We start from the raw sequence: 27,593 nt of genomic DNA on the forward strand, positions 1-27,593 counted from the left end.
GGTAGTGTATGAACAGGTGAAGTAGATACAGATTTCCAGTCTCTTCCTGAGTGTCTGACACTCTGACACACTATGTAGATCAAATAGTTTAATCCAGTGTTTGAGCATCAAATACACTACAATATTATTATCCAAACATTTTATATACTATCAGTTATAGTTTATATATTTATATTTTGAAGTATAGCTGATCTTTTCAAGGCCTGGTGTGATATTACCATGACCACTGGGCCTACTGAGTCTACTGCTAGCGGCTCTGTGAATCTTATGAATGAAAGGTGCTATACAAATTAAGTTTATTATTATTATAGATACCCTGCACTTCAGATGCATTGGACTAAAGTAAGGATTAATAGGAATAAGCATTTCAGTGGGCAGAGAAGAGATCGGGACATTGATAATGGATGGTTATCAGTAAACTGTATGCAGTGGTGGAAGAATGTACCCAGATCTTTTATTTGAGTAAAAAGTAACAATACCAGCGTAGAAATACTCTCTAACAAGTAAAAGTCCTGCATTGAAATATTTATTTTATTTATATATTTAAGTAAATGTACAAATGTATAAGCATCAAAATATACTTAAAGTGGCAAAAGTAAAAATATTCATTCTGCAAAATGGTCCATTTCATTTATAATTAGCCTACATGCATTAATGTGTGCATCACTTTAATGTTGCAGCTGGTGAAGGTGGGGCTCATTTTATATGCTGCTGGGTGGATGCATGTATAATAAGACATTATAATGTATTTGATTATATTTACTATCTGAATCTGTGAAGTAACTGGTAACTACAGCTATCAAATAAATGTAGTGGAGTAGAAGTATGAAGTAGCACAACGTGGATATATTCAAGTAACGTACAAGTACCTAAAAACTGTACATTAATGTAGTAAATGTACTCAGTTACTTTCCCGCCACTGACGGCCCTCTGACCAAACAGAATATTCGGACCCATGTGTGATGTCATAATGGACATTAGGGTTCTGTTCCACGTTAGAACGTGTGATGTACAACTAGTGAAGCCCTTTAGCTCATTTCTCCAGGAGACCGCATCGTGGGAACACTTGAATCGTCGAGGGAAACTGAAGTCCACATCGCAAGAAACATTCACTGAATTGTTAGAATTGTTGGTAAACTCAACCGTCAGTGAACGCCGTAGAAATAGCTAGCTGTTTAGCTCGGTTTGAACGTCTTTAAACGCAGGTAAACCATCATTCTGCTGACAGAAATGCACTTTTCACTCTCAACACACAAATACATAACTAACATGAGCTGAATGTTTTTTTCTGTGGACTGTTAGTTGTCAATACAAATGTTAAATGTTGCATACTGTCCAGGTAAAACCAATTAACAGCTTTATATATAGTTGGGTAGTTCAACAATGCATCACATTTTATAAACTGATTATACGTTAAATAAGCTACATTATCTGCGAAGTAAGTAGTAACTATAGCTTGTAAAATGTACAGTAAATTCTTCTGAAATGTAATGAAGTAGAAGTAGAAAGTAGCAGAGATGGAAATACCTCATAATTCTACTTTTACAGTCATTACTTTGGCTGATATTTCTTATTCTGTTCTGTTCTTATTATAATTATTATTCAGGATTCTGTTATCACTCAGCCAGAGCTCCTGGCTGAATTCATTGGGGACATTTACTGTCCAGCAATGTTTTTGTTTTCAATATATTCGTAGTGCTTCCTATGGCAGCAGTTACACAAACGCTGCTCCTTCTCGTCTTGACTCTAACCAAGAATCTAGTTTGCACCTGGGGCTTTTGTCCCTGATGTTACTCCCTACAAAAGCGTCTCAAAAGCAGTTTCCTATCAATGTGTGTCACAGACAAGAGTCACTCTTCTGCCAAAGAGATGGATCTGTGTGCAGAATTTGAACGTGTCGTAACGGAGATGGATTGGGAAGACATGCTTTCCACTCTCCGGGAGGTGGTCGGTGAACTTCCTGAGGAAACAGCCAACCCTCCACCTCCATCTCCTCCTCCTGTCCCAGAATATGATGGACGCATCCCCCTGGAAGCAGCTGTTAACCTGTTCACTCAGGCCGATGATAGCCAGATAGAGGTACGATACCAAGTGCAGGTTAGGGATAGGTGTCATAAGAACTTTATCAATACCCGTATCAAAAAAGATAAATGTCAGTCACAGCTCAAAGTGCTTTCCACTCTCCAGGCAGTGATCAGGGAAATACTGGGAGACGCTCCCAACCCTTCACCTCCATCTCCACCTCCTCCTCTTGTCCCTGCTTTGCAACAAAATGTCACGCAGTCGGGTCACCTGAACAGGCAGGGAGGTGTTTATAGCCAGGGACAGGTAAGCTACTAATTAAAGGATAGGGCACATACACACACACACACACACACACACACACACACACACACGCACATATATATATATATATATATATATCTTTTTGTATATATATATATATATATATATACAAAAAGAAAATAGATTGAGCTGGGAATCATATCAGACACAGTCTATTGAACCAGACACAGGTGACAGTGAAACCAGACAAAAATGCATTTGGCGCACATGGCGAAGATGACTTTCCCATCCCTGTGATACACCTCTAATTATTGCTTTGTACAGTATATTGGTAATACAGTCTACTGCTCCTCCACACCCAGTAAGACCCTGGTTAACCACACAAACTCTGAGCCATCATCACTGTCTGGTTGTAGACGCAGTGCAGTAGACAGCAGGTTTAGTAGCATATTGTTGTGGGAAAATGATAGCAATGCCTGGCCATTTTTGATAGTAAGTCAGAGTTAGAGGTAAAATGTTGTTTTAATGAGGTTGGCGCTCATTAAATGCTGCATTAATAAGGCTCCTGCATAGCTTTTTATATACACACTCCTGAGCCTATTTACAGCTGCTGGCATGGCTCTTAGTCTTGTTTCCCTACTCGCCACTGCAGCTCATTCAAGCAGTTGCTATAACTAAAAGAGAGTGGAAACTCTGACACCTGGTGGACACATGATAGCATTGCATCTTGTCTAATCACATGTTGTGTGTGTTTGTGTCTCCAGTATAATGGTGTGCCAGTGGTGGGGATCCCTGAATGCATGGCACAGAACCTGGCTCCTATTGGAGTACTGTACGTAACTCACGCATAAAAACAAACACACACACACACACACACACACACACACACACACGAGAACACAGCTATTGAGCTTCTGTTTGTTTCTTTAAACTTTCTATCTAAAATATCTCTGTGTGTCTTTATTTATGAAGGAACGGAGAGGTGGTTTACAGGGTTGCAGGAGATCCATTCGCTCCTTCTTACTCGGTTGCTCCTCCACAGAACATCCTCATGTCAAAGTAAGCGAGCTCTGGACAGTTTGGGTTAAAATGTACATTTCTTTTCTGTGACTGGCTCATGATCTGTGGCAGTGATCAACTGGAAGACCTGTTTCCTTCTAAAGTACTTCTTTCCTGACCGTTTTACGTGTGTCTTTTCGCAGAAAGAGAAAGCGTGACAACCAGATGGATGAAGATCGGCTGTATGTAAAGAAGCCGCCAAATGCTTTCATGCTGTTCAGGAAGGAGCAGAGGCCAAACGTTGTGGCCGAACTGAACGTAAAAGATAGTGCAGCGGTCAACACTATCCTGGGACAGAGAGTAAGTATGTTTGCTCTGTATGTTTTTAGCCATTACCTGTAACTCAGTGTTACAGGTAATGGTAAAAGATAGTTTTCTGCAGTCTTGTTGTTTGAAGAAATTATTTTCATTCATTGTCACATGACCAGAGAACATATCTAAATTTAAACTGGGGATTTCCAGCATTTTATAAACAAATGCACTGTGGGACTCAGTTTAGGATGAATGTGGATCTGTCTGCACATTTATGCATCTGTACCTGCATGTGCACTAGCCGGCCTGTAGTTGTGTGTCTGTGTGTGCTGACAGCATGTTACTGTCTGTCCACAGTGGAAGTCGCTGACAAATGAGGAGAAGGCGAAATATTATGAGGAGGCGGACAAGGAGAGGCTGCTCCACTCACAGCAACACCCCGACTGGTCGTCCAGAGACAATTATGTATGTACACTCTGCTCACATACAACTCACACGTGTTTACATCACTACACTAGAGCTGATGAAAGAAAGCCACTGAAAAGAGTCTTGTGTTTGTTTTTGTGTAGGGCAAAAAAAGAAAGAGGAACAGGAGCAAGGCCCCCACCAATACTGAAGGTAAGACAATATTTCTACCCCTTGTCAAACTACTTAAATGCTTTGGAAAGCATTGGCGATAGTGGGGATGAAATTAGGACACTTTTAACAAGAAAGTTATGGTTGTCTAAAACAGTGTGGTATGAGACCTCCTTTTATCTTCAACTAAAATTGTGTATTATTACAAAAGAGATCTAAACAGAAACACAAGTTGTAATCTTTTCAAATGAAATGTGACATTATTCAATATTAGTACCAAAATAGTATTATATTTATTATATTTTTCATCTTGTTTTGAAAGTTATAAAGTGGACTAAGTGGACTGACCGGTGTTTTTGTTTGTTTGTATTGCAGCGTCTGCATCTACACCCGGAGAGGTCACTCAACAAGCCAAGAAGCTGTGTTTGAACCCGGTGGAGACAGTTATGATGGTGCCTTCCACCTCACAGATGGGTGTGACGACGCCGTCAACCTCGCAGACAGCAGTGATGCAGCCACATCACACACAGACTCCAGTGACTCTACCTGTGTGCAACATGTGTCACCTGCCACAAGTGTACGAGATCTACTGGCCGGGCTCTCCAATGACAGCGTCCACAGCACTGGTCTCCCCCGCTGCACCAACTGACACACAAACATCAGAGTCCAGCCACTTGTTCTGATGCTGGAGCAGCTTGAGCCCCCTCCCCTCACTGCACTGATGAATGTGTTTACTACCAGTTCTAGGTAGTTTTTAAGCTCATAGCTTTTTATTGTCTGTGTGTAAAAAAAAACCAGTCATAATGAACTGAAATAAACGGAGAATGAAATTCCCGAACTTTAAGAAGCCATGATTTGTTTTATTATGGTCCATCCACCTTTCATTCACTTTCCACTTTCAGATGTCGACAGCCAAGACAACAGCTAGAAAATGTCGGCTTTCTTAAACGTCTCTGACACAATAAATACCTATACTCTATGTAGATAAAGTGCAACAGATGGACTTTTAGCATATTTTAGGTTCAATACGTTTTTACACAGTTAACAGTTTTTTTCTCTAATCCATATGAAACGGACTTCGAACAGAAAGCATCACAAAACTATTTTATTATTTAAAAGTTAGTCAAGGAATCCTAATTGTTACCAAGCTTCACTGAACTAAATACATTTGCTCAGGTTAAATCTATAACTTCAGAAACACTTCTGCCTTTGTTACCTCACCTATTTTATTAAATCATACTAAAATGTTTTATCTTCTGCTCTTTTTATGTATTTTGAAGAGCTTGTTAATCTTTTTACATGTTTAAAATGTTTTGTTTTTATTTTATGTAAATGGTTTAACGTGTTAGCATGGTAACATTTACTAATAAGCACTTAAGACTAAGCACAGCTGTGGCTGATGAGGATGTCATTATTTGGTCATATTGGACAAGATGACATTTTGACCAGGCGTACTGTAGATGAAAAGTCAGGAAAGTTATTACAATTCATCCTCTGGGGATCATGAATGTGTGGACAGCTAAAATGTCAACCTAATGTTGGCCTAAAGGAAAAGTCAGAGGTTCACCAAAGTTGTTCGAATGTATCCTCCAGGGACCTTGAACATCTGTTGTAAACAGACATGACTGCCTTCTGAGCAATGTTTGTGGTTTATGCTGCTACTACAATAAAAACTATATTCATTCATGTTACGTATGGGATAAAACATCAGACTCAATTCTCGTGTATTTGTGCTGGCCTACTTTATATTATACCCAGTTTTCTGTCATCTATGAATGAACTTCCAATTCTCAACGCTACAGGCGCTGTAGGGAAACTCACACCGGAAGTTGCTCTTGTCTGCTTGTTTGTTTTGAACTCTGACCTCAGACTTGTGCACGCTGGAGATAGAAACTCAGTGAAACAACGTGGATAGTAAAATATTAAAGTGTTATTTAATACAATTCAGCGTTGGCAGAGCGTTAGTGTCCCATGTTTTCTTCCGCCTGGATTTAATAACGCGACCCCTTAACGCGGCTGAAAGGTAAACCCCCCCCTCTGTGTGATAATGTGAGTTTGTTTACAAACTGTTAACGGCTCATAGTGAAGCTAGTTGGCTGTAAAGTAGCTCCAGTTTTTGCCTTTTGTCGTGTACTCGTCGTTTTTATTACATTTGATACGTTTGCTTTGAAAACATTAGAGTCACTCTTATACGACAGTGTTCGACCTAAAAATGTCCTAAAAGCTAACTGTTAGCTAATGCTAGCAGGAGTAACATGAGGCGAATCTCAGCTGATTCAGGAGAGGTATTTGCACCATTATAGCAGCAAAAATCCAAAACCCAACCAATCACCAGAATAAAGATAGTAAGAAGACCAAAAATGGCATGTTATTCGGCGCCTATTTAATCATGGGGTGTACTGAATAAGCGTTTCACCTCAGATGAAGGTAGCCTGAGTCTGTAATGTCAGTGGTGTTAGCTCATCACTACTGTGTTACAGATGGGGAAGGTGCCTAAGAAGAGGAGCCTTGCTGACAAGGTCCGCAAAACCAAGACCTCTACTGAGATCAAAAACAACCCTTTTGAGGTGAAAATCAACAGGAAGAAATTTGATGTTCTGGGGAGAAAAACCAAGCATGACGTGGGTCTGCCTGGTGTGTCTCGATCCAAAGCCATTAATAAGGTAAGAGAAAAGCCCATGTAGTTACTCTCCACCTTCACCACACCGACTTCACTCTCTGCAGGTCATTTACACAGCTAATACAATTCCTCTATCCTCAATTTCCAAAATCCTTAAATGGACAAACATCCATATTCTGTGTTTACAGTCCTTCATACAAACTAAGGGTCCCACAAATAATAACAAACATAATAACCTCATTTTTATTTACTTTTACTTTTTGAGCTTAGTGAATTTATGGACTATCTTATGTTATCTTATAAGATAATATAAAAGGGTCAAATTGAACATTTTAAGTATTAGCTGCTGTTACTAGTTACTTTCAGTATTAGTCACAGATTTCATACATGTAACATTTAAATATTGCTTTTTTTTTTGTTTCTGGCTTCAAACACTATCTGCATGTTGATACTGTGAAATGTTCCAGTTGAACTAACAAATCTTCATCTTTTGATGATGTAATTATTCTACATATTCCAGTGTCCATGACATTAATTAACTATTCATTAATTTATTGCAGTTGATGATTATTTAAAGTACACTTAATGAACTGCTGAACAAAGTAGAGTCTGAGGAGCGCATTTTTGGTTTGATGAATAATTCTGATAGCCGAGATGTTCCGATTCATCAGCGCTGCAAGCTGCTTATGCACAAAAGTGTTATTGGATTATTTGAATGTCTTCATGATCCTTTGGATTGGATCCTTATTAACCCAACTGCCGTCTAATTGTATATTTGAGAGTTCATTATCTGTGTAATTTTACAAAGGGCTAAAGGGATGAAGTATATTACCGGCAGCGGCTGACTGATTTTAGTGCTAAAATGATTTGAGAATTACCGTTGGACCAAAAACATAGGAGTCCTTAACTTAAGACTGACATGCCCCTCATTTTTATGAGTTCCCCTATTTTGTTTAATTAGGAGATATTTATAGCCTTAAGTTGTTTTGTGAAAATGGCCCCAAGTTCTTTGACCAAACTAACCAAACACTCTGGGAACTGCAGCTGCAAATGTTAGTAGAAAATGGAAGAAAGAAAAGGAAGGCAGACTCTGCCGTCTGATATATAAATATAAATAAAACAATAAAACTGCTACTGTAGCACTGTATCTGGCAGTCATCATCCATTTAACACTGTCTGTGCTGTGAAGCCTGGTGCTCACAGTATCACGCTGGGAGAGACTGAGAGCTTTGTGAGGACAGAGAGAAACATGAACAGAACTAAGCACAAGTTAAAGTGAGAATGAAAGTAGATCCTGCACACTTGATTCAATTTTTACTTCTAATTCATGATTTTTTTTTTAATGTTTGTATACATTTGAGGCTTTTGCTGCTATCAGATCGGATTGATTGATCAGTGAAGCAGCTTTGATTTAACATGGAATTGGAACACATTTATGTCTCTAATAAAGAATCAATGTTTTTGTAGCGTGTTGGAGCTTTTTTGTGTGTGTGTTTGGACAGAAATCATAAGCAATTCTTAATTTTTGATCTGTAGAGAAAAGAAACCCTCCTGAAGGAATATAAACAGAAGAACAAGTCCAACAAATTGATTGACAGACGTTTTGGAGAGTATGACACCAAGATGGCACCAGAAGAGAAAATCCTACAGAGGTTCGCAATGGAGAGACAGGTCAGTGGTGTAATCATTTTGTATTACTTGTGAGGACAAACCGGTCCTGACATGCAGGTTACCATTCAATAAACAAATCTCCCAATGTATACTAAACTCTCATCTTTTAGCGTGTCCACGATAAGAAGGATGTGTACAACCTGAACGAGGAGGAGGAGCTGACTCATTATGGCCAGTCACTGGCTGAGATGGAGAAATTCAATGACCTTGTGAATAGTGACGATGAATCGGAAGAGAAAGGTCTTTTGTCAGGTGAGTGTTGCTTGTTTCCAATTACCAGATGAACAGAAAGTTACTCTAACTCCCTTCCTCCTTTATTGTCAATCTCTGATCTTTGGATGATTATAAAAATGATGATAAAATAGAATGTATATCATCAAAACGCAAAGCCCATGGACGTGGTGACTTTGTAGGTGGGGGTTTATCGTTCCCAGCCCACAGCTTGTTTTGATAAGTCATATTATAGATGACAGAGCGACAGTATACATAATAGTGACACTATTTCTCTTTCTCATCTAGCTGAGCTGACCGCCTCCCACTTTGGAGGAGGAGGGGGCCTCCTCAAAAAGAAAACAGGGGATCGGGAGGAGGAAGAAGGAAGCCAGAGGGCCAAGTCCAGACAGGAGCTCATTGAAGAGCTCATCCAGAAGTCCAAGCAGGAGAAGGTGAGCCAGTAACACAATCCGGTTGATTCATTTGCTTCCACGCTGACCTTTTCACCCTGTGAAACATGGATGTATGCCAACAAGTGAACTGCACTCTCACCATATGGAATTGTATGGGAAGTCGGAAAGTACAGACACATTGTTGGCTTTGGTCTTTTCATGGTATTTGTTGACGATAACAAAAATATGAGTATCACCAGCCTTCTTTAAGGATGTTGGCATTTTATTGACTCATGGTCGTAGTGATATTCCAGGGGAGATGTGTCTTGTGGTCCAGATAATTAACTTCTGAGATTTTTTTTGTCTTTCAGCGGGAACGACAGGTGCAGAAGGAGGAGGCGCAGGAGCTGACAGAGAAGCTGGATCAAGAGTGGAAGAGCATCCAGGCTCTGATGGTGAAAAAGACGCCCAAAGCTGAAAGTGCCGACAAACCGGAGGAGAAGCCCAAGGTAGGGCCACACCAATTGACCAGCAAAATGTTGTTCCCCCACTGTCTGCTGTCATTCATCAGTGGCAGAGGCTGATGTTTCTTTGTTCTCTCTGTGCGTTCCAGCTGGAAGAGTATGACATGAGGGTCAGAGAGCTTGGCTTTGAGATGAAGGCTCAGCCCTCAGAGAAGATGAAAACCCCAGAGGAGCTGGCCCGGGAGGCGAGGGAGAAGCTGCAGAAACTCGAGGTATGTTCACAGTGCAGGGTGGCTGTTGAACATTGTCATTACCACATAAGATATTTGTTTTAATGTATTTTAATGCTCTGTGTGATGGTAGATTTATTGTGCTGTGTGCTTTCTCCAGGCTGACCGTCTGAGGAGGATGATGGGAGATGAAGTCGGCGACAGTGCACAGAGTCAGATCCACATGTCAGCTGATGACCTCAATGATGGCTTCATCCTGGATAAGGAAGACAAAAAGACCCTGTCTTATCAGGTAAGAGAAAACGCGATATGAAAGTGTGTTAAAGAACCTTTTCATGTCTGGAATATCCTTCATGTTTTTGTTGATTTATATGTTAATACAGAATGTGTTTTAATTCACATTTCTTCTGTGTGTCCAGGACGGAAAATGGAACATTGGGGAGGAGGAAGATAAGGATGAAGACGAAGAAGAGGGAGAGAGTGGCGAGGAGGAGGGATCTGAGGCAGAGGAGGAAGATGGAGATGAAGAAGATGGAGATGAAGAAGATGGAGATGAAGAAGAAGGAGAGGAGGAAGAGGAGCAGGAGGGCAGCAGTGAAGAAGAAGATGGTCACTCAGACCTGGAGTCTGAGCAAGAAAGTGAGGATGAGGAGAGAGAACAGGAGGATGAAGAGACCAGTGCCAAAGCGAGCAAGAGTCTGAGCAAAGAGGAGGTGAAGGCCCAGCAAGAGGCAGCTAAAGCAGAGCTCCCATACACATTTACTGGTAACTACACACAGAAACAAAACTACGCTCAGGACCCATGTCATTAAAATCAGACCGTAATTTGACCCTGATTTTAACAAAGAAATACTTTTTTATTCTGTGTTTCTTCCTCTCGCAGCTCCGGAGAGCTACAGCGACCTGAAAGATTTGCTCCACGGCCACACCCCTGACAACCAGCGCCTCATTGTGGCCAGGACTCAGAAATGTAACCACGCTAGTTTGGCTGTAGGCAATAAGCTCAAACTGCAGGTACAATATGCAGTAGTACGAATATTTCTCTAAATTATTGTGGTGCTTCTGTCTCTGTATGTGTATTTTTTTGGCTGCGTTTAGTGCTGTATGAACTTACAGTATTATCTCTGTTTGCCTCAGAAACTGTGTGGTTATCTGTTGGAGTACATTGGAGAACTGGCCACCAGGAGTCCACCTGAACTCACCACCATAGATAAGCTCATACCGTGAGTTCAAAAAGTGTTTTTCTTTCTCAAGTTTTCCTCCTGATTCAAATATTTAGTCCTTGAAACTAAACACATCTGTTCATTCCTGCTCTATTTTGAATTTTTTTTTTCTCGCTATAGAGAGTTGTACACCCTGTGTCAGATGTTTCCGGAAGCAGCCTGTAAGGCGATGCAGAGCATCCTCGGAGACGCTGGTCATAGCATGGAGGAGGTGCTTGAGGTCAAAGGGCATGTTGCTTTCCCAACACTAGACATGGTATGGATTCTTTGCTGTGAATACCATAAATATTTTGAATGTTCACCAGGGTGCATAGAGGTTTTAGAGGTTTTAAATGTTATGTGACCTGGTCAGTGTTCATTGTTGGTCTATAGGTCAATTCACAGCCCTGTATGCATTCTAGCCTCAGCTCAGAATATCTTTTTCTCATTCTTTCTTCTGCGTATGACAAAAACAGTTATAGTACATTTGTTTTATGTGTTTCAAGCTTGTCTATCTGAAGATGACGGCTCTGCTGTTTCCTACCTCCGACTTCAGACACCCAGTTACGACTCCAGCGCTGCTTTACATCAGCCAGGCTCTCATCAAGGTACACATAGTCTTCGGTGTGTTTGTTGTTGTCTGTGTTGTTAGAGCTGTTTTTGCACTGACTGTTCTGGCCCACCTGCCTCTGTTTATGTGTTTGTGTGACTTCTAATGAGGTTTCACCATCTCATTATTCTTGTTTTTTCGTGCGTGCGTATTTTCTCCGGATAAGAAGGGGCTTTCCAAATATACACCTCCAAACATTTTCAGTTATTCATGATACGTTTTCCAGGTCACAACAGCTGTATGAAGTTACACTGTTTTCTCTCCAGATCTGCAGCTGAAACACATGTTATCCTGAAGCGAATCTCCTCTTAAATACCACAAAATCAATGTCACTGGATAAACGAATGTTTGATTTTCAGCATTAATGCCATAATCATACCTGTGTGTGTTTTTGTACGTCCTTAGTGTCCAGTGAGATCACTACAGGACGTGACATCAGGTTTAGTGCTGTGCTGTCTGGCGGTGGAGTACGTCTCTTTTTCAAAGCGCTTCCTGCCGGAGCTCGTCAACTTCCTGGCTGGAACGTTGCATCTGGCCGTGCGGGACAAGACTTCTCTAGGTAGCACTCACGTTTCTCAGCACTTCCCCACAAGTCTATTATGCACGTTTTGGGGTCAGCATTGGTAAGGTGAAACGGAGCAGACAGACTTTGACGTTATGTTGCAGGTTACACTGCGGTGCCGCCATTCAGGCCGTCGGGGAAGTGCAGTGATCTGCTGGTGTTGTTAGACACCGAGTCCTGCAAGAGCTGGAGCAAGAAAAGCCTTCCATTGTCTGCTACCCAGCACCTGGACCTCAAAGATGACCTTGACAGAGATCACCATAGGTAGGAGGGAAAGAAGCTGGTCAAACCCTTAAACCATAGATGCATTAGTATTTTACAATTTGCTACAACAACATAGAAAAACAAGACAGCAGTCAGCAGTTACCTAGGAACAACAACTCTTGGCTACAGGATACCAAATTGGTGTTGTGAAACAGCAGTGTATTGAGTAGTTTGCAGAGCCAGCTATAATCCTTTCATCCTGACAAGAATACGGCCTTCATTCTACATCCCATCCCTAACCTCCTTAAATCTGGTCACCTTGTCCAGAGTAGTTAACAGTTCGAGTAACTTTGCTTATAAGTGATGTTTGAGTCATTAAGGTAGCATTGGGTCTTTAAAATCTCTCTCCACATCAGATTTACTGGAGCTTTATTACTGTGAATAGGTGGATGTCACAGGACGCGCACCATTAAGGCTGAGTCCGTACTGCAGCGACCCAGACCATAATCGGAAAAAAAAATAAAAACATTCAAGCCAAGCCAAGACCCTTCACGGGTGTCCCCAGACGTTTTGTTCATACCCCTCTGTATATACAGCTGACCTCCAGAGACGTGGCATTCAGAAACAACAGAACTCTGAATGCCTTAATTGGCCATTCAGAATTGAGTCTGTAACAACACCATGTAATAACAAGAGTGAACACTTGCCTGGAGACAATTATAGGCCCAGTAGGAAGAGAGGGAGGGAGATAAAGTGTGAGAAAGCCTTTTGTCTTTCTTCTCATGTTCAGTTTGGACCACCAAAAAATGAAATGGCAAGACAAGAACACAGGAAGTGGGGCTGATTATTTACCTTTTTATAGAAGAGAAAAAAGATTTGCTCATTTGTTCCTTTGCAAAAAAGCTGAAGACAAAATGGAAGCACACAAACATGTACTCATAGAGACCTCTCCTTTAACCAGTTGCTTTACAACATTTAATAAAAACAAGCCCGCCCTGCAGTGCTGATAAAGAATGAATGTGTGATGAGGGTCTGCATTAATGGCCGCCACTGTACGGATAAGAAAACCTAAGATATGTTTAGATGTTTACCTGTGCAGACTGTATGGCTCAGAGCTGATACATCCACTCGTGTGATTCTGATGAGTCGCCAGCGTGCTTTCACACAGCAGCTGGTGTGTGGGCACACAGCAAAGCTTGCAAACAGGCTTCAGCGGATCGTGATTGTGTGCACAGTTTGTGAGAATATACACATATATATTCGTACTCAACTAACATTAATACTCATAACATGCCGTAAATCACTCTGACTCAAACACAGTTATGATGGAGATAAATGAATTTAATTGTATTTAATGGCTATATTTGTAGGAAGGGAAATAAGTAAACATATGAGTCATAAAGAATACACACCAGTGTAATCATTTAAATATCTAATGTCAGTGACAAGATTTTTCTTTTGTCTGTAATCATTAACCAAAAGCATACATTGATTTATCCAATGTATTCATTTGAAGGCAGCAGTTGTTTTACAGTATTTTAATTCATTATGACTCAGGCTGAGGCTTGCTGCAGCCTAAATACCTGCTCAGTAAATCATCTTCAAAATGCCTTGCCTGGAGGTCTGATCCAGACCAGTGTCCTCCACACTGTTATGAACGTCCGCGCTGCACGTGACTCCTGCTCCTCACACCTGGGTGCCCAGTCATATTCTACTTCCTGCATTCCTTCAGGCCTCACAGTGACACATGCACACCAGCAGCTGTGTGCGAGGAGCCGAGTAGCTGTGGTGTAATTACTGCCAGGGTGATGCAGCCTTTGGGTAGGGAAGGACAGAGTGAGTGTACACTGCATGAAAGTGAAAGTGAGTCTAAATGTGTAAAGATGAATATGCGTATTTGCACACAGAATGTTGGACTCTGTTTGTTTTTAGCCATGCTAGTGTCATGGCTCTAGTGCTGGCAGTGTTGGTCTAGCTATTAGATGGATTGCCATGATGTTTTGTACAGACATTCATGGTCCCCAGAGGATGAATCCTAAATACTTTGATGATCCAATGACTTTTCCTTTAGCATCACCAGCAGGTCAAATTTTATCACCTATCCTGTGAAATATCTTGACGTCTACTGGATGGATTGCCATGATAATTTGTACATTCACACTTCCCTCAGGATGCATCTTGATGTTATCTTTTCAACTAGCACCATGAAATTATTATACCATTATAATTTCTCAGATACTTTATGGTTTATGACCAAGTACCTTCAAAAGTAATGACATCCCTATCAGGCTCAGCTGTACTTTGTGTTTAATGCTAATTAGTGCATGTTAGTATGCTAACATGGTAAACTAAGATGGTAACAATTTCAAATATTCTACCTATAGCAGCATGTTAGCACTGTAATTGTAAGCATGTTAGCATGCTGATGTTAGCATTTAGCTCCAAGCACGGCTGCGCCTAAGTACAGCTTCCAGAGCCATTAGCATGGCTGTAGCCTCTTAGTCCTGTTAAAGCACCAAGCTGCTCTCTTAATCAGCTTTTATACTCTTCCTCTTGAGACAAAATTAATCCAAGACAAGATAGGAAGAATTCATTGTCCCAGGAAACCTTGTGAGACATGAACATGTACAGGACATGTGTCCTCTTCTGTGAAACAGGCTCCAGATACACGATATAAATATGTTGGAACAACGGTTATGTATAGAGGATACTGTACATTCAACAAACTATATGATGAGATGTTCATCCATGTTAACGTGTCTCTCTGCAGGTTGACGTGTCTGTCCACTTGCATGGACCTGGTGAAGCGGTGCTGCCTGCTCTACAAAGACCTCATGTCCTTCACATACATTTTCCAGCCAATCAGAACGCTGCTTTCCAAACATCTTTCAGCCCAAACATTACCAGAGCTTTTACAGGTCGGTGCCAAAGAGGGTTTGATCCAGTGAGGTCTCTCTCTTTCTCTCTTTTGTGTCTTTCTCTCTCCAAGTATCTTATTTTCAATTTCTCCTTAATCATAATGTTTGTTGTTTTTGTTGCAGAAGCTTCACAGTGAGATCCTGGAGACCATCAGCAGTGCTCCTGTGACTCACAGTCTGCTGGTTTTAGAGAAGAAGAAGCCCATTCCTCTGAAGCTGCTCACACCCAAGATAGTTGAAGTGTAAGTGGTAACCCAATGAATACAAAAGCCATTTTTTAACAATGTTGAAATTAATCACCACGTCCAGACGCATGCAAATGTGTTGGGAGTGCATCTGTATCTCATTTGCTTCTTTGATATTTGTCAGGTTGGACTATGGAAAGAAGCGTGGCAGCAGCAGAGAGGAGAGAGAGAAGGAGCGATTGAAGCACAAGTACAAGAAGGAGTTCAAGGGCGCTCTGAGGGAGATCAGGAAGGACTCGCGCTTCCTGGCCAGAGAGAAGCTCAATGAGGTCATGAACAGGTGTGGATAACTCACAGTGTCAAACCAAAATGTTTCTGTGAAATGCTTGTGTTAGTAAAACTCTAACTTTTTTTTAACACATTCTGTGTTTCAGAGATGCAGAGAGAAAGAGGAAAGTGAAGGAACTCTTTGGCAGTTTGGCCACTCAGGAGGGAGAGTGGAAGGCCCTGAAGAGGAGGAAGAGGAAGTGAAATACAGAATCTCAGTCTTCATTGCTTCTCTCCATCATCTGTTCCCTGTCAAATGGACGTCTCCCATCCAGCTGATAACAACCTATACAAGGATGAAATATGTGGAACTGTTTTGTACTTCATGAGATGGGATAAATTCATCTTCCTTGTTGCCACACACATTTTATACTGTTGCCAAGCTGTCAAACATTCTGATGTAGGCGTCTGATGTGACGATCAGATACTGTACTGAAGTGTCAGTCAACACAGCAGTGAATGTTTGGTTTGCTTTCTTCTTTTTTCCCCACCAGAATCCATCACTGTAATGTGTACAGGAAAAATGAAGCACAGTTTCTTTCTGTTCTCTTATTTTCCATCAATGATGCATATGTTTTTCCAGTCAAGCCCAGTAAAGTAAGCTCAGTAGTAAGCTTTTTCCCACCATCATAAAAATGTAAAATACTTTCAAATGCTATGGTAGAGGGGAAATTGATAATGCAAACCCCATGCCTTGTGTACACCAGAAACAAACGCAGTCTGTGCACATTCACAAAGCTTCATTAAATAGTCATTTTACATGTATGTGTGTCTGTCAGTATATTTTTTAAAATGAGAATTAAACCACATCCACACAGGATTGTTGAAATATAGCAGGGATGTGTGAGGAAAGACAGTGATGGGGATACATGTTGAACTCCTATATAAACTATAGCTCCATGTCATTAGTTGATATTAGCACTTGAGTGCATGAAGTCTAATCCATATGAAAGTGATCAAAGCATGCATTTCTTCATGGGACCCCCATGGGGCTGATCTATGGCCAAAAAACAAAAATTGTAATCATGAAATAAGCCAAAATACAAAACATAAACATGTTGTCACAGTAACTATCTCCACATGGAGCCGTGGTGAACAACAACAACCAAGGAGTCATCGGCAGGGATGTTCCAGGAAACGGCAGTTGACAGGTATGGAAATAACAAGTGAGGATGCATACAAGTCCAGGCCTCTCCGCAGGATTCGTTAGTGAGAAATGAAAGCAAGAGGTAGAGAATTAAATGACTCACTCTGTTTTCTTGGAAGTGCTGAGCTTTAGGTAAACTGTTCAAGTGATATAGCTTCAAACATGTTTTTTGATGAGGGTAGTAGATAATCTGATTTGTGATTATTATGAATACACACTCTGTACATGCATAAGAAATACAATAGAGTGGTGAAACCAACAGAACTGCCTCTCACACTTCTCCATTCTCCCTCGCTGTCACTAACCACTCACTTGTTTCTGTGGCCATTATTGCCTGTATTATAGCAGATAGGAAAAACATTGACCAGGCTCGTCATTTTGGATCACATTACATCCCCATCATTGAGCACGGTATTGTCCAAACAAGTAGCCCACAGCCAGATGGAAAGTCACATTTTAGAAATATAAATGAAACATGTCTTTAATACGGTGGCCCATGAGGACAAAACACACACAATAGCAACAAGCACAAACATTTAGGAAATGCAACAAATACTAAAACACACACGTTACAGGAGAGTTGTGCAAAAAGACACGATAAAGTGCTCCAGGCCGCAGGTTTATAAAAAGATTTTTTGCAGCTGGTTCTTTCTTTGGAGCTCATATTTTGATTTAAGGGTGTTCCCATCCCAAAATGCAACATTATACCCACTTCAGCTTCTCATTTGATTCATGTGAAACATGTCATGAGATATTACAACATGTGAACATTTAAATACTTGAGAGGGTCCAGAAGTGGATGCATGTTTTTTTTTATTCTTATTTGGCTTTTTTTAGTTGGTAAAGCTTCATATATGATACATTATCAGATCTCTGCATCCCATTGATAGCCTCAGATAAATAATCCCATATTTCTACAGTCATAATTCCTAGCAGGGACTTATTTTCATATAGACTCTAAAAACAATATTGACCCCACACATGAACATGCGTGAGCAAAACATCAGCAACAACACACTTTTTTAGTTTATTTTTTTTGGTACATATTTTATTCAACACTTAACTCCAAATAAATTCCACAGCGGTTCAGCTGAGTAATTTTACATGCTCTTGGTTTTCAAAAGTCCATTCAGTATGACATATATTTGTTACAGCAGTGACAACTTAAAAAATACGATATGAATGCACAAATAGCTCAGCACTTTATAGTCCACCGCAAAAAACAGTGACAGTATACAGACAAAAATAGAGAATATCATTATGCTTCCATTTCAAACAGATCACTGTAAATTCTTCATTTATATAGAGACACTTAGGTGCTTGAAGTGGTAAATTGTGGTATATTTCCATGTTTGAGTTGTTGACATAGCCACACAGTTAGACAGAAAATGTACATACAGACACACACACACACAAAGTGAACAGGTGGCATTCTCAGTGGTAGGAAGTCACTGTAAATGACAGCTGGTCGAGGACGACACACACACATCTGAAGTCCCTTTCAGGACTGATGTGTAAAAGGCACACGCATACACACACACACACACACACACACAAACAACATCTCTCTTTCTCTACAACATTTACACATATACTGCTGTACAGACATACGTAACAACACACACACACACACAGACGTCGGGCACAGACTCCATGAAGGACCAACAAACGAGGCACAACGGGACTTGGCAGAGCGACATGGAATGTTTCGGTCATTGATCTTTGATTGTGGAGCTCTTGATCAGTTTAGTCGTCGGTGTCCTCCTGAGAGAGAAGAGGGAGTGAGTTTACTGTCTGTATGTAAATTTCTTCCTGCGACGGGACCGTTTTAACTTTGAATGAAACATCAGCATACAGCATGGTGATGATATTACATCTCAGGAACTGTATAAACAAGTTGAAGTAATGTTACAACACCCATTGAGATGGTTTATCTTTGTCACGTTATGCTCAAATTCAGTCTGTAAAATGTACGCAAATTTAGCCAGCTTTAAGGATGAAAGCCTTCACCAAATTCCATGTACAAACCTTTAAATTAAATATATTCAAATACTGTCCGTCCCTATGCTCCTTCACCTTTGTATTCCAGCTGATTTAGTTAAATAGTTTTGGGCTGATGAAAGCACAAAAAGCAGGCTTCCCCATGAATCCACTTTTCACACAGGAGTATTGAGATTACAGTGGTGTGACCCCAATTATATCTTTTTAATGTCCATAAGCTGCTTCCAAGCATCACCTTAAAATATTTTAATACAGTGGTGGTGCAATCTGTTCACTCTCACTGAGGTTTTGAATTTAAGGCTCTTCAATAAATCTACCTCTGGCTGTCTATCTGTCCATCAGCTGTTCTTTCTTTAACTTTGACATGCAGCTTTGTATTATTGACTGTAGGTTTTACGTCAGTTGCTAGTGGAGTCTCACCTCTGTAGCATCAGCAGGGTTAGTATCAACCGGTGACTCTGCCACGTTCTGTACCGCTGAGGCTTCATCACCCTGGAAAAATACACAAAGCAAAACATGTTTTATATATATATGATCTTTTGGGAGTTACTGTATGTTTAAAGGGAAAATGGACAAGGGGAGGAGGAGGGCTGAAAATTGACTAAAGTGTGTCTGACTGAAATATTATGAAGTGGTAAAAGATTTTAGTATATATTATATATATTTACTATCTTGTACTTTTTCTCTCTTTCAAACTAAACTAAATTGAATGTGTCCTCTACATGCATGCCCTGCATATAATCAAGCCTTGTATGGGAGCATAACTGGCCATTATAACAAACTTTGACCCCGATATGACGTCATACAAGAAAGATCTACCAAAAACAAGAGGAACTTCTGTACACTAGAGTCTGCACAGTTTATTCAATTACATTACATGTATTTGACGCTTTTGTCCGAGGCTTACAATAAGTACATACATTGTACTTATCATACATTGTATCCCTTATTGTCCCCCATCTTTGTAGTCCACAAATGCCATGGACTCACCTTTGAGTTTTTTACACTGTGGCTTGCATTCTGTTTGTATAGCTGAAGAAAGTCTATGACTGAAAGCTTGTGAATGTGATTGAGTAGACAGAAGTTCCTCTTCTTTTTTGTACCACTTGTAATTGCCACTTCCAGCACCAAGCACATGGCCTTGTTTACGTTCAAGTGAGAAACCCCTCTAGCAGCAGTAGGAGTTGTTTACCGGGAACAAAGTAGAAAATACTGTGACGTCGTTATAAATCAAAGTCCTCAGACGGAAAAGTTCAAGGGTCAAGAAAACGTGTTTGCTCTCCGTTTCCCTTGTCAGTCAACGTTGGTTTCCTTTAACCACCATAGTTCTCTGAACTTAGCCACGACGACAACCATGTAACGGTTTGGGAAGGCACTGACAAATGACATCATCCTACTTATACCCCTCAATGTGTCGCTCTGAGAGGCAGTTACGAATGATGCATTTTGTCTCTTAAACGAGGCATAAAGCGCTAATGAAGAGGGGGGGGGGGTCTCTCCTGCCTAGCTGAAAGGGTGCCTTGATTACACCGTGCCATTGAACTGACCTTCCTTAATGGGGAGCGGTCACAGTGTGCTGAGGTGTGTGTGTGTGTGTGGATGTGTATGTGTGTGGCGCGCTCACCGGCGGCTGACATAACCTTAAACCAGTTATTGCACCTTCTCCTCCTGCTGTTGCATTTAACACCACCCATCAAGCCTCCATCTGTTCACTCAGCAGAGCCGGTGAGACGTGCGGTCGTGTAAACACACACACACACACAAACACACACTCAGACTTTAGCATACCAATAAACGCTGCCTTGTCTTTTCATTGTGGTCAGATTAAACTTTGACCAAAAGTTAAAGATTTGTTAACTTTTTTAGGACAAGTCAAACCTTAAATATCGGTGTAAACTATAATCTTCCAAATAAAAATCAAAGTAATACGTCACCTACAATCTCTGTATTGTTTCATAGCAATTTTCGAGCAAAAATTGCTTCCTAGGGACACGAGATACAGCAGTCTCTCTTATTGCATGGCGCTAAAAAAATCTGAGCAATAAGACGTGTTTGTTGAGACCATTTTCTATTTCCTGTCATGTATCCTCCTCAGCTCGCCACCACCACACTGCCTGCTCTTCTATATCATTGTCATTTTCCTCTCCTTCTCTCTTTCAGGCTTTTCTGTCTCCTGGTATGAGTCACTAGCAGCTGATGAATTGGTGAAACAACTAGATGAGGAGATTAATCAGATTCAGCATCCCACCACCCTCTGTTTGCTGCTGTGTGCGTGTGTGTGTGCGTGTGTGTGTGTGTGTGTGTGTGTGTGTGTGTGTGTGTGTCAGACATGGGAGACAATCTTTGATGGGCTCTCTCAACCTGGCATCAATTTTTAAATGACATCAATATTAATGACGTTTAATGGCTGTGCCGCCAGGGAATGATGGTTAAATGAGGACAATCTGCTGCTGTCTGCATGTCAATCTCTCGCTGGGAATACCAGGATTTATTTATTTATTTTTCTTCTAATCTGTGTGTTTATTCCTCTGTCAGTCCACCACAGCTCCATCAGTCAGTCCACTCTGCGTCTGTTTGTCCATCTGTTTGTCTGCTCTTCCCTGCCAGTTTGGCTTGTCAACGCTCCTCATAATGAGGCTGATCACATTCCAGGTGGAGCTCCATCAGTGTTTTATCCCGGTGATGAGAGGATTCAATTGGATGTTTGTGTGAAAAACACCACGATCATCTCTTGGTAATGAAATCAAATGCTTGAGATGAAAGCAGTGGATTTTAAAAATTTGATTGCCTAAATAAAAGAGCTGTTTTTGTTCAGGTGTCATTTGTTGCCTCTGGCAGGAAAAATAACTTGATAATTTCTTTGATATGTTATCTCTTTATCAGGTACTTTTCACAAATTACAGCCAATTAAAGCATAGCTAAAGAAATGTGTGTGTATGTGTGCTGTTATCTCTTGTGTCTAAATTGTTGTTACGGATTCCCCTGTGTCTCATCGCTAATTAAGGGACGGGAAATTGAGCATCACAACAAACATTCAACAAAGTGTTTGCGTTGCCCAGGGAAATATTTGATTGGCTTATCATTTCCCGCTACTCACAGCGATGTTATGAGAAAGGAGGGTAATTACAGGCAAATTTAGTCCTCCCTTCAGAATTACATCCAATTTTAACACCTTATTAATCCAGATATAAACCACAGGGAAGAGTAACTGCTATGGTTTGACAACAAAAGTGTTTTTCAGTGTAAAACAAAAAGCAGAACATGAACATGAGGGCAATCTGTTCCTCTTGTAAAGTTTGTTGTGTTTGAAGAGTTGGTGGGTTAAGAGGAGCTGGTGTAAAGTAAAAGGGAAAATGTAGAGATTTACGTTGGGGATCTTGTGCATGTTGTAATTAAAGGTGCCCTGTGGTTTTTTGCTTGTTAACAAACAAATGTTATGGGTGTATCTATCCTTGAGGTTTAACAAACCTGCTGAATGCCCTTTTCTCAAAACATTTATAAAGCCAATTTTTTAAATATTTTAAAATGTGCTCTATCTACAACCATGTTTACTTTAATGTCACCGAACAGCGTATTAACGTAAAAAGAGTACATATTGTGTCACACGCGCCCTCGAGCGTGTGCATGAGATACAAACAAATTTGGGACCCACTTGTGAAAACATTGCTCTATATCGCTACTAGTGGTCAAAAACTCCACAGTGTGCCTTTAAAGTGCATTGTAGGCCTCTATGTTCAGTCAAAAAGGTCAAAAAAGTCTCAAATATTTTAGAATTACTGAGGTCATGAGTCCAACTTCCTCCAATGCCCCCAATTATTTTTTAGTTTTAATATTTTATTTAGTTAATTAAATGCTCTACTATATGCTCTATTATATATATTTTGAATTTTGAATTCATGTCCAAAACCACATAAATCTATATATGAATTCATCACATTTGAAATGCTGAAGACCACACCACCAAAATATCAAAAATGTTCACATTTGAAAAGGAGCTCAACATTGTTTTTTGATTGATAAAAAGTTAATTTGTTGTAAGGCTGTATACAGTGTTAAGTCTAAAAATACTGTAATCCTCCTAGTCTGTAACCTGTATGTTTTTAAATAATGTAACTCCCCCTACATTTGCTAAAGCCCAAAATTCCCAGAAAAAATATCTAACACATGACCTCAGTGTACAAATGGTAGCTATGACTGTATCTGCAAAAATCTACATGAGCAGCTATCAAAATCCTTGCTAGAGAGAATGAGAAAGTAAAATAGAAAGATACAGACAGATTACAAAGAAACCACTGTAAAGGGGAAAGGAAAGGAAAATCATTTTTCATATTTGACTTGTGTCGCAGCAGTAAATTGTTTTCTATAGTAAACCGCCTTTACCTCCTCCCCCTCCTCCTTTGGACAAACGTTGGCCAGACTGAATGATGAACAATGCAGGAAAGCTAACAATATGTAATGGCTTTCATTTCCGAGAAGAAAGACACACAGCAGATATGAGAAGTGATGACAAATGACTCAAGGTCAGGAGGCCATTTTGACACAGTGAAGAGTTATAGCTGGCAGCCACTGTCATGAAATGGAGGGATGTGCCGTGCTGCAAACTACCATTTCTACAGGTGTGTTTAACAGTATATCAATATGTCTGTGGAGTTAAGTGCTGACGAATCAGTCAGACGAATTAAAACATTACAGTCAAACTGAAATTTGAATTCTTCTCACTTTCTGTATAAGGACATATACGCTATAATTATTCCCCAGTTATTGTGCATATTATTTTTATTTTTCAAAAGAAGATAAAATCATTTTTGGACATATTGTTTTGAAGCTGCCTGAGCTTCAATGTCTGCTTACGACCCCTCTCCACAGAAACCATTTGTTTACTGGTTGTGACCAAGTGACCTTTCTTTTCCCCTTTTTGAGGTAAGATTTTCTGGTAATTCCAAGAAAGAAATAAGCAAAGATTAAAGTAATGTTTGAAAATTAAACATAATTTGGTGTAGCAGAAATATGTTTTCTGCTTTCCCATCCTCTGAAATATCTTGCGACCCCTCAGATATGTCTTGTGACCCCTTGTGGGGGTCCCGACCCCCAGGTTGGGAACCACTGCTCTAGTTGGTTAGCTGCCTGTGTATCTGTTGGAATTGAAGGAATATTATGAACTATTTTAGTGCCAAAGATATTGCACCAATCAAATTACAAGACCAACATTATCAGTCGGACCCCAAAACTCACACCCACTGGAACACTACTGTACGGGGCGCTATCATCAGCAAAAAAAAGAAAAAAGGCTTCATTTTGGTACTTACAGTTTTGCCCAAATAAGTACACATGAAACCCCAATGATGTATATACTGATTTCTTAAAAATGAAGAATTTTAGTTCAGCTTAAAATAAAAAAGTGTCTCTCTTACTTGTTTGGCTGGATCCTTCCTGACCAATCCAGTGGCAGCGACAATATTGCCGGCACCCTCCACAGTTTTCTGGGCCACAGCGGTAACCCCGGTAACCATGGCTCCACCCACCTGAGACACCCCAGAGACAGTTTTACCTGCGACTGTAGGGATGAAAGAAGAGAGGAGGAGGTTGTATATCTCTATAGAGCCTCAATACCTGTGAGGATTAGCATGTAGAGAAAATACATAAACATGACACAGATCTCACAATACTGCACGTCAAAGCTGCCACAGGCATTGGAGGGAAATGTAATTCGATTGCTGCCCTTTAGTGACTTGTCTCCAGCAGCTTAGTTTGACCTGATGAAGGTGCTAAAGGAACTATCATAAAGTCACCAAAATCTAACAAATAAGGTATCAACATATGGTGGTCACAGCCAACCAAACAAACAGACACGTGAAGGTGAGAATTGTCGCATGTTAATACTGTAGTAATCTAAACTATTACAGTAATTTATCACTGCTTTTTCTGTGGCCACAAAACTCCTAAATACATTGAATTGTACATGGGTACGATTTATTTCTTCTAAATTACTTTGTAAGACAAAGATTGTGATACTTCCTCTTTCAAAAGTCCCGTTTTATAAATAGTGCTTCTGCTAGAATATAAGATACTGAAGCATTGAGTTAAATCTCGATTATAAATCAAAACAAACTTCATAAGATCTTAAGCTTTTGTTATTTTGCCTGCTTGCGTCCTATTTTTTGCAGTAGTGTGGTGGAAGCTACTTCCTGCATCACTGTACCTGAAGTCAGGTTTGGGTAAAGGAGTTATCTAACTCTGCTTCTACCTGGAACGCCCTGCAGAATTATTTAAAAACAGGATCATCACCTTAGTTAACTGAAAAACCTCGCCAACAGCCTGGAGGCACTTTCCTTTCAAAGCCCTTCCACAGAGTTTCACCCCGCCTTTTACTGTTTTAACAATGCATTGTTGTGTAATTTTACATATCAGTGCATCTGATTTTACATGTGTTTACATCCTGTGACCTTAATGTAAACTTTTTGTGTCACTGTTTTGGAGAGGTATACTGGAAACAAGAGTTTGAAATTCAGTGAGTCTCCCTTCTTAAACTAAGGCTAAAAATCAATCAATTCAGACATTCTCCGTATAACTAATGCATCTGAAGATTCATTCACGACAAGGGTTTGATTGAGGGTCACTCAGTGTTTTGTATTTTGATGCCTTGTCTTGGTCTTCTCTACACCAGTGGTTATTAACACGGGGATCAGGGCCCCAACGAGGGATTATTAGCAGGATAGGAGAGCAGAAAGGAACATTACACAAAATAATATTCATTTTTACCTGTCTTTTGTTGAACTGGACACAACTGGTACATATACAACCAGTGACACGGGGTCACAAGTAGAAGTTGCTTTGTTTCAAGGGGCAACAAGCCAAAACGGTTGAGAATCGATACTCTGCACCATATGGTGATGGAGTCCAAGACTGTTGAATATAATAATTAATCACAACTAAGCTGCACTTTGCTTTAAGACATCATCTCTGCCTATGTGGACCTCCTGAAAGCAGATTATCAGATATAGGTCCAATGTTGGCCGCTTGGCCCCACTGAGAAGAAAGATATCCAAAACACTAACTGTAATTGCAGCTTTAGGGTACAACAATACAGCCGTTTCCCTGGATGCCTATATAGCAGGACGCCTCCCTTACCTTCTCTGCTTGTTATGTGTGAGAAATGGCAAGGCCTGGCCCATGGGGAGTTAGGCAGGTTGTGTCGAGTAAGGCGGTGAAATATGACACTCACTCACCCGCAGAGTTACAATACATCTCTCTTACAGACCACCTGAGGATCCAGCGAGATTAACCCCTTTTTCTGCTTTTATGTCAAAGACCTACTTTAACTAAAAAAATGTTGCTCTGATGTTTACAGGAAGGGCTGTACATTTATACAATATTGATTTTTTTCCCCCCAGACCAACAAGAGAATGAAACAGATGCATTTAAGCCTGAATTATTACCTGTTGTGACTCCATCCTTTGTTTTGGTACCTGAAAGGAAATGTAGGTGAAGCTCAATTAATCAGAAATACCAACACGATAGACTACAGTGGCCCAAAACGCCCTATTTCATTAATTCAGAGTTATGTATAATATTAAAGATAACAACGTTTTAAATCTTTCTGTTCCATTTTCCTTGTAACATGACCATCAATCAAATTAATTCCCAGCACACACCGACAAACATAACCCCATCTTTCGTCATCTCAGCTGCTCCAGTCACTCCCTGCTTGGTTTTCTCCGCCGCTGCCACGACCCCATCCTTGGCTTTGGAGATACCCTTCAGTAACGTGTCCATGGCTGCTTGATTGGCTCCCAAATTACACGCACACACAGCTGCGAGGATGTCAAAACAGGCGCAAATGAGAGCAGGCACTCCCGTATCGAAGCGCTCGGCATCAAAATGAGTAACAATAAGACACAAAAAAAAACGGTGCCACCGCCCTACTTTTCTCTCTGACAGGTTTGTCAAGCCACTATCACCGTCTGAAATATGTGTGCAGTTGATACTAGCAGCTGCTGAAAATCCCACCTGTAGGAATTGGTTACAGCCCAACTGAGAAACCATGAATGGATTTACTATTAATTTGAATGTAAAAAGAGGAAACGGACCTCTTGTAATGCAGCGCGACAGGGAAATAATGTAGCTGATATTCTAAAATAGAGGATGTTTAGTAGGTTTTTTTAAGCGAAAGAGAACAAGAAATAAGAGAGCTGTGTGTTCACGCACCTGTTCGCTTCAACTTCCTTTAAGGCGAGAATCTGGTGAGTCTTCCGGGATGACAGAGAGAGAGAGAGAGAGAGAGAGAGATTCCCCCAAAGAGCCGTAAAACCGGTTTATTGTTTCCAAACTACAACTACTCTACAGAGCGACGCGTGTGGTGTCCTCCAAACAGACAGACGGACACAGAGAGAGAGAGAGAGAGAGAGAGACAGACAGACAGACAGACAGACGCTCCACAGGTTTGACAGACGCCTCCTACGCCTGGATGGAGAAAGAGCGATTAAACCCCGTGATGCTGATGCGAGAGAAGAGATGCTCCGCTGTCTGTCTGTCTGTCTGTAACACACACACACACACACACACACACACACGAACGATTACGTAGCTCTTTCTGTATACGTGGGTTGCCCACAGCGTGTAGGCGCAGCAGGCTCTTTAAAATCAGCAGTCGGCTGAATGCATCTGCGGCCGAACT

The 27,593-nt window shown here is 40.6% G+C and overlaps 2 protein-coding genes across 3 annotated transcripts; one reads left to right on the forward strand and one right to left on the reverse strand.

Annotated features, from left to right (window-relative positions):
• Positions 1-6,075: 6,075 nt before the first annotated feature.
• Positions 6,076-16,536, forward strand: nop14 (NOP14 nucleolar protein homolog (yeast)). Of its 2 annotated transcripts, none has more exons than XM_070924645.1 (19): positions 6,076-6,196; positions 6,654-6,836; positions 8,330-8,464; positions 8,575-8,716; positions 8,984-9,129; positions 9,441-9,578; positions 9,683-9,805; positions 9,924-10,055; positions 10,183-10,528; positions 10,647-10,777; positions 10,901-10,986; positions 11,107-11,242; positions 11,472-11,573; positions 11,981-12,134; positions 12,242-12,401; positions 15,112-15,259; positions 15,383-15,501; positions 15,629-15,784; positions 15,879-16,536. In XM_070924645.1, the coding sequence occupies exons 2-19, from the start codon at positions 6,654-6,656 to the stop codon at positions 15,973-15,975; spliced, it is 2,634 nt and encodes an 877-aa protein (XP_070780746.1). In that variant the 5' UTR covers positions 6,076-6,196; the 3' UTR covers positions 15,976-16,536. The 2 variants fall into 2 exon arrangements, with proteins under 2 accessions (XP_070780746.1, XP_070780747.1); XM_070924646.1 differs by having other exon boundaries at positions 15,386-15,501.
• Positions 16,537-17,942: 1,406 nt separating this feature from the next.
• On the reverse strand, positions 17,943-27,350 carry LOC139301344 (alpha-synuclein-like). Its single transcript, XM_070924710.1, has 6 exons — positions 27,125-27,350; positions 26,572-26,730; positions 26,356-26,385; positions 24,331-24,473; positions 19,340-19,411; positions 17,943-18,682 (listed from the first exon to the last, which is right to left on the reverse strand). Exons 2-6 carry the CDS (start codon positions 26,690-26,692, stop codon positions 18,665-18,667), a joined length of 384 nt encoding a protein of 127 aa, XP_070780811.1. The 5' UTR covers positions 26,693-26,730; positions 27,125-27,350; the 3' UTR covers positions 17,943-18,664.
• Positions 27,351-27,593: the final 243 nt, after the last annotated feature.

The sequence above is a fragment of the Enoplosus armatus genome, chromosome 18 (assembly GCF_043641665.1).
Source record: "Enoplosus armatus isolate fEnoArm2 chromosome 18, fEnoArm2.hap1, whole genome shotgun sequence".
Lineage (NCBI taxonomy): Eukaryota > Metazoa > Chordata > Actinopteri > Centrarchiformes > Enoplosidae > Enoplosus > Enoplosus armatus.

Excerpts from the sequence above, each read along its gene's own strand:
- nop14 (XM_070924645.1), top strand. The coding sequence starts at position 6,654 with ATGGGGAAGGTGCCTAAGAAGAGGAGCCTTGCTGACAAGGTCCGCAAA. Across the intron at positions 9,806-9,923 it reads AGAAGCTGCAGAAACTCGAG|GCTGACCGTCTGAGGAGGAT; the intron begins GTATGTTCACAG and ends TGCTTTCTCCAG. Across the intron at positions 10,056-10,182 it reads AAAAGACCCTGTCTTATCAG|GACGGAAAATGGAACATTGG; the intron begins GTAAGAGAAAAC and ends CTGTGTGTCCAG.
- LOC139301344 (XM_070924710.1), bottom strand. The coding sequence starts at position 26,692 with ATGGACACGTTACTGAAGGGTATCTCCAAAGCCAAGGATGGGGTCGTG. Across the intron at positions 26,386-26,571 it reads AGATGGGGTTATGTTTGTCG|GTACCAAAACAAAGGATGGA; the intron begins GTGTGTGCTGGG and ends ATTTCCTTTCAG. Across the intron at positions 19,412-24,330 it reads GGAAGGATCCAGCCAAACAA|GGTGATGAAGCCTCAGCGGT; the intron begins GTAAGAGAGACA and ends GTATTTTTCCAG.